Genomic DNA, 10716 nt, shown 5'->3' with positions numbered 1-10716 from the left:
TGCATCGTCTCATTCTCTTTAAAGTCACTTTAAGCACCTTCTAAACACCATTTTGCATCGTCTCATTCTCTTTAAAGTCACTTTAAGCACCTTCTAAACCTCATTTTGCATCGTCTCATTCTCTTTAAAGTCACCTTAAGCACCTTCTAAACACCATTTTGCATCGTCTCATTCTCTTTAAAGTCACTTTAAGCACCTTCTAAACCTCATTTTGCATCGTCTCATTCTCTTTAAAGTCACTTTAAGCACCTTCTAAACCTCATTTTGCATCGTCTCATTCTCTTTAAAGTCACTTTAAGCACCTTCTAAACCTCATTTTGCATCGTCTCATTCTCTTTAAAGTCACTTTAAGCACCTTCTAAACACCATTTTGCATCGTCTCATTCTCTTTAAAGTCACTTTAAGCACCTTCTAAACACCATTTTGCATCGTCTCATTCTCTTTAAAGTCACTTTAAGCACCTTCTAAACCTCATTTTGCATCGTCTCATTCTCTTTAAAGTCACTTTAAGCACCTTCTAAACACCATTTTGCATCGTCTCATTCTCTTTAAAGTCACCTTAAGCACCTTCTAAACACCATTTTGCATCGTCTCATTCTCTTTAAAGTCACCTTAAGCACCTTCTAAACACCATTTTGCATCGTCTCATTCTCTTTAAAGTCACCTTAAGCACCTTCTAAACCTCATTTTGCATCGTCTCATTCTCTTTAAAGTCACCTTAAGCACCTTCTAAACACCATTTTGCATCGTCTCATTCTCTTTAAAGTCACTTTAAGCACCTTCTAAACCTCATTTTCCATCGTCTCATTCTCTTTAAAGTCACTTTAAGCACCTTCTAAACCTCATTTTGCATCGTCTCATTCTCTTTAAAGTCACTTTAAGCACCTTCTAAACACCATTTTGCATCGTCTCATTCTCTTTAAAGTCACTTTAAGCACCTTCTAAACACCATTTTGCATCGTCTCATTCTCTTAAAAGTCACTTTAAGCACCTTCTAAACACCATTTTGCATCGTCTCATTCTCTTTAAAGTCACTTTAAGCACCTTCTAAAGACCATTTTGCATCGTCTCATTCTCTTTAAAGTCACTTTAAGCACCTTCTAAACCTCATTTTGCATCGTCTCATTCTCTTTAAAGTCACTTTAAGCACCTTCTAAACCTCATTTTGCATCGTCTCATTCTCTTTAAAGTCACTTTAAGCACCTTCTAAACCTCATTTTGCATCGTCTCATTCTCTTTAAAGTCACTTTAAGCACCTTCTAAACCTCATTTTGCATCGTCTCATTCTCTTTAAAGTCACTTTAAGCACCTTCTAAACACCATTTTGCATCGTCTCATTCTCTTTAAAGTCACTTTAAGCACCTTCTAAACCTCATTTTGCATCGTCTCATTCTCTTTAAAGTCACCTTAAGCACCTTCTAAACCTCATTTTGCATCGTCTCATTCTCTTTAAAGTCACCTTAAGCACCTTCTAAGCACCATTTTGCATCGTCTCATTCTCTTTAAAGTCACCTTAAGCACCTTCTAAACCTCATTTTGCATCGTCTCATTCTCTTTAAAGTCACTTTAAGCACCTTCTAAACCTCATTTTGCATCGTCTCATTCTCTTTAAAGTCACCTTAAGCACCTTCTAAACCTCATTTTGCATCGTCTCATTCTCTTTAAAGTCACTTTAAGCACCTTCTAAACACCATTTTGCATCGTCTCATTCTCTTTAAAGTCACTTTAAGCACCTTCTAAACCTCATTTTGCATCGTCTCATTCTCTTTAAAGTCACTTTAAGCACCTTCTAAACACCATTTTGCATCGTCTCATTCTCTTTAAAGTCACTTTAAGCACCTTCTAAACCTCATTTTGCATCGTCTCATTCTCTTTAAAGTCACCTTAAGCACCTTCTAAACACCATTTTGCATCGTCTCATTCTCTTTAAAGTCACTTTAAGCACCTTCTAAACCTCATTTTGCATCGTCTCATTCTCTTTAAAGTCACCTTAAGCACCTTCTAAACACCATTTTGCATCGTCTCATTCTCTTTAAAGTCACTTTAAGCACCTTCTAAACACCATTTTGCATCGTCTCATTCTCTTTAAAGTCACTTTAAGCACCTTCTAAACACCATTTTGCATCGTCTCATTCTCTTTAAAGTCACTTTAAGCACCTTCTAAACACCATTTTGCATCGTCTCATTCTCTTTAAAGTCACCTTAAGCACCTTCTAAACCTCATTTTGCATCGTCTCATTCTCTTTAAAGTCACCTTAAGCACCTTCTAAACCTCATTTTGCATCGTCTCATTCTCTTTAAAGTCACCTTAAGCACCTTCTAAACACCATTTTGCATCGTCTCATTCTCTTTAAAGTCACTTTAAGCACCTTCTAAACACCATTTTGCATCGTCTCATTCTCTTTAAAGTCACTTTAAGCACCTTCTAAACCTCATTTTGCATTGTCTCATTCTCTTTAAAGTCACCTTAAGCACCTTCTAAACACCATTTTGCATCGTCTCATTCTCTTTAAAGTCACTTTAAGCACCTTCTAAACCTCATTTTGCATCGTCTCATTCTCTTTAAAGTCACTTTAAGCACCTTCTAAACCTCATTTTGCATCGTCTCATTCTCTTTAAAGTCACTTTAAGCACCTTCTAAACACCATTTTGCATCGTCTCATTCTCTTTAAAGTCACTTTAAGCACCTTCTAAACCTCATTTTGCATCGTCTCATTCTCTTTAAAGTCACCTTAAGCACCTTCTAAACACCATTTTGCATCGTCTCATTCTCTTTAAAGTCACTTTAAGCACCTTCTAAACCTCATTTTGCATCGTCTCATTCTCTTTAAAGTCACCTTAAGCACCTTCTAAACACCATTTTGCATCGTCTCATTCTCTTTAAAGTCACTTTAAGCACCTTCTAAACACCATTTTGCATCGTCTCATTCTCTTTAAAGTCACTTTAAGCACCTTCTAAACACCATTTTGCATCGTCTCATTCTCTTTAAAGTCACTTTAAGCACCTTCTAAACACCATTTTGCATCGTCTCATTCTCTTTAAAGTCACTTTAAGCACCTTCTAAACCTCATTTTGCATCGTCTCATTCTCTTTAAAGTCACCTTAAGCACCTTCTAAACCTCATTTTGCATCGTCTCATTCTCTTTAAAGTCACCTTAAGCACCTTCTAAACACCATTTTGCATCGTCTCATTCTCTTTAAAGTCACTTTAAGCACCTTCTAAACACCATTTTGCATCGTCTCATTCTCTTTAAAGTCACTTTAAGCACCTTCTAAACCTCATTTTGCATCGTCTCATTCTCTTTAAAGTCACCTTAAGCACCTTCTAAACACCATTTTGCATCGTCTCATTCTCTTTAAAGTCACTTTAAGCACCTTCTAAACCTCATTTTGCTTCGTCTCATTCTCTTTAAAGTCACCTTAAGCACCTTCTAAACCTCATTTTGCATCGTCTCATTCTCTTTAAAGTCACTTTAAGCACCTTCTAAACCTCATTTTGCATCGTCTCATTCTCTTTAAAGTCACCTTAAGCACCTTCTAAACCTCATTTTGCATCGTCTCATTCTCTTTAAAGTCACTTTAAGCACCTTCTAAACCTCATTTTGCATCGTCTCATTCTCTTTAAAGTCACTTTAAGCACCTTCTAAACCTCATTTTGCATCGTCTCATTCTCTTTAAAGTCACTTTAAGCACCTTCTAAACACCATTTTGCATCGTCTCATTCTCTTTAAAGTCACATTAAGCACCTTCTAAACCTCATTTTGCATCGTCTCATTCTCTTTAAAGTCACTTTAAACACCTTCTAAACCTCATTTTGCATCGTCTCATTCTCTTTTAAGTCACTTTAAACACCTTCTAAACACCATTTTGCATCGTCTCATTCTCTTTAAAGTCACTTTAAGCACCTTCTAAACCTCATTTTGCATCGTCTCATTCTCTTTAAAGTCACTTTAAGCACCTTCTAAACACCATTTTGCATCGTCTCATTCTCTTTAAAGTCACCTTAAGCACCTTCTAAACACCATTTTGCATCGTCTCATTCTCTTTAAAGTCACTTTAAGCACCTTCTAAACCTCATTTTGCATCGTCTCATTCTCTTTAAAGTCACCTTAAGCACCTTCTAAACACCATTTTGCATCGTCTCATTCTCTTTAAAGTCACATTAAGCACCTTCTAAACCTCATTTTGCATCGTCTCATTCTCTTTAAAGTCACTTTAAGCACCTTCTAAACACCATTTTGCATCGTCTCATTCTCTTTAAAGTCACTTTAAGCACCTTCTAAACCTCATTTTGCATCGTCTCATTCTCTTTAAAGTCACCTTAAGCACCTTCTAAACACCATTTTGCATCGTCTCATTCTCTTTAAAGTCACCTTCAGCACCTTCTAAACCTCATTTTGCATCGTCTCATTCTCTTTAAAGTCACTTTAAGCACCTTCTAAACACCATTTTGCATCGTCTCATTCTCTTTAAAGTCACTTTAAGCACCTTCTAAACACCATTTTGCATCGTCTCATTCTCTTTAAAGTCACTTTAAGCACCTTCTTAACCTCATTTTGCATTGTCTCATTCTCTTTAAAGTCACTTTAAGCACCTTCTAAACCTCATTTTGCATCGTCTCATTCTCTTTAAAGTCACTTTAAGCACCTTCTTAACCTCATTATGCATCGTCTCATTCTCTTTAAAGTCACTTTAAGCACCTTCTAAACACCATTTTGCATCGTCTCATTCTCTTTAAAGTCACTGTTGAGTGACTAACAGAAGAAAAGTTAGAAAATGGCCAAACGCCGAAAATACGTCACTCACAACTAATTTAGAAAGAGAAGGATAGGACACTCAATAAGTTAGGGTAGAAATTTGCGAACTCGCCTAACTATGTATAAAAAGAGTGTTTCACTTAGAAGTGACACACAACGTAGGAAACCTTCGACCAGTGAACATCGCGATCCAGAGATAGAAGAAAATAAACACCAGTTCTTTTCAGAACTTCTGACACGGAATTATTTGTCTTCTTTGCCATCCAGCGCCGTAGCTCTGCGCATCCGCTTCACTGCGTTTGACGATCACCCAACATTTTGGTGCCAAGCGACCAGGATTAGTGAGAGTCTAGTTCCAACCAAGCGAACTATCTACGTGTCTCACCATGGCTGAGACAAAAGTGTTACAAGCGAAGCAGGCTAAGCTTCAGTCGTCGATTGTAGGAATGCAACGAGTGCAGCTATTCGTCGATTCTTACACTGCGGACCAAAGCAACCAAGCCGAGCATCGCCTTCAAAGGTTTGAAGCATTCTTTGAGTCGTATACTCAAAGCTTCGACGACATCCTCGAGCTAGGGGTTTCACCCGAAACCATCGCATCGCTCGAGAACATCCGGACGCAAGTAGAGGAGCTCTACTGCGTAACCAAAGGAAAGCTCATGGACATACTGAGCGAATCTATGAAGATAACGGTGAAACAGGAGGCAGCTACCACATCATCGCTTGCCGCGGTAAAGCTGCCAACCATTTCTCTGCCGAGCTTCAACGGAGATTATGACACTTGGCTCACGTTCCACGACACGTTCGAGTCCCTGGTGCATAAATCGAAGGAACTATCGGCAATCCAAAAGTTCCACTACCTTCGCGCCGCGCTGGAAGGAGAAGCCGCTAGCCAAATCCAGGTGCTAAGCATCACGTCGGAGAACTACGACATCGCCTGGACGACACTGGTTGAGCGGTACTCCAACAAAGTTCTTCTGAGGAAGAAACAAGTGCGCTCCCTTTTGGGCTTGCCAAAAATTACAAAGGGAAGCGTTCAAGCCCTACGCAACATCGTCGACAAGTTTGTGCTACACCTGCAAGTGCTGCAACAGCTCGGTGAACCGATTGACCCGAACAGCACAATCATCGTAGGCCTGCTAGCAGACAAGCTCGACGATGCTACAGTAACTGCTTGGGAAGAATCGCTCGAGCCCAAACAGCAGCCCACCTACGCTCAGATGGTTCAGTTTCTTCGGAGGAGAATACAAACCATGGAGAGCATCGAAGTAAACCGTTCGACATCATCGTCAAACGTCGAACGAAGGAAGCAGGGATCACGCTCTCACATGAACGCCGCAGCTTCAGCCGCAGTGCAGCAGCAGCAGCACCAGAACGAAGCAGTGTGTAGTGTGTGTCGACAAAACCATTCCGTAAACCAGTGCACAAACTTTACAACCGCTAACCATCAGCAGCGACTTCAAATAGTGCGCGATAAAAAACTGTGTGCAAACTGTTTACGAGAAAACCATACGGCAGCTCAATGCACCAGCAAGTTTGTGTGTCGCCAGTGCTCCGGACGTCATCACACGTTAATACATCCGGGATTATTTCAACCACAGCAGCAGCCATCGAACAGCTCAGCTCCGTCGTCCAGCATGTTGGCAGCATCAACAACACACCCATCGGTGCAAGGTACGAATTTCGATCGTGCGATCCTCACAACTGTGTTATTGGTGGTTGTGGATGCCAACGGCGGCGAGCACCTAGCGCGTGCTCTTCTGGACTCCGGATCGCAACCCAACGCGATAAGTGAAAAGCTGTGCCAGCAACTTCGTTTGCGCCGGAAAGTGGTTGATTTAGAGATAACTGGAGTTGATAACACAACCACTTCCGCAAAGCACATGGTGTCAGCAGAAATCCGATCCAGGATCGGAGAGTTCAACAAAACCGTGGATTTCATCGTTCTCCGTAAGGTGACCCACGACATTCCCGCTACACCATTCGGCACGACAGACTGGAACATACCAGCAGATGCAGACCTCGCTGATCCGCACTTCAACACCGTGGGACGGATCGACATGATCATCGGGGTGGCAAACTTCTACACCTTCCTGAAGGAAGGACGAATTCGCCTGCACGAGAACGGACCGTTGCTCGTAGAAACCGTCTTCGGCTGGGTAGTTACCGGAAGCCCACCGCCACCGGAGCAAAAGATGGCAATGAGATGCCATTTTAACAGCATCACTCCAAGCCTCGAAGACCAGATCGAACGATTCTGGAAAGCGGAAGAAATCGAGACCACGCAGACAGCAGATGAAAGGTACTGCGAAGAATACTTCAAGGATACGGTTTCCCGAGATACGACGGGTCGATACATCGTGAAGCTACCGAAGCATCAACAACACGACAAGTTAATCGGTGCTTCAAAGGCAACCGCCCTACGACGATTCGGAGCCCTCGAACGGAAATTGAGTAAAAATGACGAGCTTCGCCATCAATACCACGACTTCATGGCGGAGTACATTGCGTTACATCATATGACACCTGTGGAAGATGACGCAGCAGATGGTCCCGCAGCGTGTTATCTACCGCATCATCCCGTCTTCAAGGACACCAGCACCACCACCAAAGTAAGAGTCGTGTTTGATGGTTCCGCAGCAACATCAACAGGACACTCTCTGAACGATGCTTTGATGGTGGGACCTGTCGTACAAGATGACTTGCTTAGTCTGGTCATCCGGTTCCGGAAATTCAAGATCGCAGTGGTAGCAGACCTCGAGAAAATGTACCGGCAAGTGTTGGTTCATCCAGTGGATCGCCCTCTGCAACGCATCATCTGGCGATTCGACAGCAGCCAACCAGTGCAAATCTACGAGCTCGACACCATCACGTACGGCTTGGCCCCGTCATCGTTCTTAGCGACAAGAACACTTCTGCAGCTAGTAGAGGACGAAGGAACTTCATACCCGCTGGCAAGCAATGCCATCAAGCATCATCTGTACATGGACGACCTCATCGCCGGCGCCGACAGCATTGAAGGTGCCATCAGTCTGCGAGAAGAACTGGCCACCCTTGTCAGCAAGGGTGGATTCACGTTCCGCAAGTGGTGTTCCAACGCTCTTCCAGTACTGGAAGGAGTCCCACCAGCACTACTTGGAACGAAATCAGCGTTCAACTTCGACATCGAGGAAAACATCAAAACGCTCGGCATTCGATGGGATCCAGAAGCCGATGTATTCCGTCTGGATGTTTCGATCGTCATCAAACCATCGCCACACTCCAAACGCAGCATACTCTCTTCAATCGCGCAGCTGTACGACCCACTCGGTTTAATTTCACCGGTCATCGTGCAAGCGAAATTGATCATGCAGTTGCTTTGGCTATTGGGACTGCATTGGGACGACAAGGTACCGGACGACCTACAACGAAAATGGGACATCTTCTGCGAGCAACTTGCCAAACTTCAGGACTTCACCATCACGAGGTTCGCATTCATAGCCGGTTATCACCAAGCAGAGCTTCATTGTTTCACCGACGCGTCTGAAGCAGCTTACGGAGCTTGTATCTACATCCGGTCGGAAACGTCTGACGGATCAGTGCAAGTGAGCTTGCTGACATCGAAATCCAAAGTTGCTCCGCTGAAACCCGTCACCATCCCTCGTCTAGAACTTTGTGCAGCACTGCTAGGAGCGAGACTTTTTACCAAAGTGAAGGATGCACTAGACATGCAGTTTTCAGCGCGTCACTTCTGGTCGGATTCAACCGTCGTTCTTCAATGGCTACAGGCTCCCGCACGTACATGGAAAACGTACGTGGCAAATCGTGTCACAAAGATACAGGACGCCACCCAAGGTTCACGCTGGCGACATGTCTCCGGAAGCGACAACCCGGCGGACATTGTATCACGTGGCTGTTCAGTGGACGAACTGATTAGCGATCAACGATGGCAAAACAGTCCAGCTTGGCTACGAGCGCCAAAATCTACATGGCCATCAGAAATCATCTCTACAAACAAAATCACCGAAGAAGAGCTACGGAAGGACGTCGTAACTCTGCCTGTCCAGGTGATGAAACCAAATGAAATCTTCGAGAGATTTTCTTCATACTCAACGCTTCTGCGAGCCGTCGGCTACTGTCTCCGGTTCTACAACAACACCCGGAACAAATCTCGACGCATAACCAGCAGAACTCTTCTCGTCAGTGAGCTGACGAAAGCAACTACCTGTCTTGTAAAAATCGTCCAGACAGAAGCCTTTCCTGATGAAATTCAACGCTTCAAAAGGCATCAACCCGTATCTACACGGTCATCTCTTCGACTACTGAATCCGTTCATTGATGGTGACGGAGTGATCCGCGTTGGTGGCCGGTTACAGCAATCGGATGCAGCATCCAATTGTCATCCCTGTGTTTCATCCGTTTACGCAGATGCTTCTGGTACATCAACACCGTAAACTACTACACGGTGGCATCTCGCATACACTGTCTGCAGTGCGCGATGGATTCTGGCCATTGAATGGACGCAAGGCAGTCAGAAGCGCCATACGAAAATGTCACGAGTGTTGCAGAGCCAATCCTCATCCAATACAACAACCAGAGGGTCAACTACCGGTCGACAGAGTGACAGCAAACGACGCGTTCATCTGTACCGGAATCGATTATTGTGGGCCTATCTACCTGAAGCCGATTCATCGGAAAGCCGCGGCTCGTAAGGCTTACATCTGCATTTTTGTTTGCCTCAGCACCAAGGCTGTCCATTTGGAGCTGGTCAGCGATCTCAGCACGGCAGCATTCCTGATGGCTCTTGACCGGTTTGTGTACAGGAAAGGCAGGCCGACCCACATCTACTCGGACAATGGTACCAATTTCATTGGTGCTAAAAACGCCCTTCACGCCATCTACGCCATGCTGAATCACACGAAGAGCAAGGAGCAGATCGACAAACATTTGGCAGACGACGCGATTCAATGGCACCTCATCCCTCCACGAGCACCCAACTTCGGCGGTCTATGGGAGGCCGCGGTCAAGGTGGCCAAAACTCACTTGGTTCGTCAACTCGGCGCAGCTTCACTCTCCGAAGAGGAAATGGCGACCGTGCTGGCTAAAATCGAAGGATGCATGAACTCCCGCCCTTTGACACCACTCTCCAGTGACCCGAACGATTTAGAAGCACTGACCCCGGCCCACTTCCTCATCAAGCGTCCGCTGCAGCCACTGCCGGAATTCAACGCTAGCTGTGCTTCCCAGAACCAGCTGGCCAAGTATCAACGTCTGCAAAGGTTCACACAAAGTTTTTGGGATCGTTGGTGCAACGAATACCGCAAGGAGCTGAACATTGCCCACCGACGACAACGCAAAGGATACCAGCTTGCTGAAGGGGACCTGATCATCCTGAAGGACGACCAACTACCGCCAACCCGATGGCCGTTAGCTCGCGTTCTTGAACTACATCCAGGACCCGACGGCATTTCCAGAGTGGCGACGGTGCGGACAAGCTCTGGAATATTCAAGCGTGCGGTTAACAAACTATGCCGATTAGAATGTTTAAGTTGAAAAAAAAAGGTCAATTTTTCAAGGTGGCCGGTATGTTGAGTGACTAACAGAAGAAAAGTTAGAAAATGGCCAAACGCCGAGAATACGTCACTCACAACTAATTTAGAAAGAGAAGGATAGGACACTCAATAAGTTAGGGTAGAAATTTGCGAACTCGCCTAACTATGTATAAAAAGAGTGTTTCACTTAGAAGTGACACACAACGTAGGAAACCTTCGACCAGTGAACATCGCGATCCAGAGATAGAAGAAAATAAACACCAGTTCTTTTCAGAACTTCTGACACGGAATTATTTGTCTTCTTTGCCATCCAGCGCCGTAGCTCTGCGCATCCGCTTCACTGCGTTTGACGATCACCCAACAGTCACTTTAAGCACCTTCTAAACACCATTTTGCATCGTCGCATTCTCTTTAAAGTCACTTTAAG

General features: G+C 44.0%; 1 protein-coding gene across 1 annotated transcript; it reads left to right on the top strand.

The window, feature by feature from the left end:
* Positions 1-5144: 5144 nt before the first annotated feature.
* Positions 5145-10163, top strand: LOC131271126 (uncharacterized; the record flags this gene model as incomplete). Its single annotated transcript, XM_058272512.1, has 2 exons — positions 5145-8342; positions 9166-10163. Coding segments are annotated over exons 1-2 (4196 nt in total), but the record flags the coding sequence as incomplete, so codon positions are not given.
* Between the last annotated feature and the right edge of the window lie 553 nt (positions 10164-10716).

The sequence above is a fragment of the Anopheles coustani genome, unplaced genomic scaffold (genome assembly GCF_943734705.1).
Source record: "Anopheles coustani unplaced genomic scaffold, idAnoCousDA_361_x.2 U_8, whole genome shotgun sequence".
NCBI classification, from domain to species: Eukaryota; Metazoa; Arthropoda; class Insecta; order Diptera; family Culicidae; genus Anopheles; species Anopheles coustani.
Note: the sequence above shows the minus strand (reverse complement) of the source record. Positions and strands in the feature narration are given on the sequence as shown.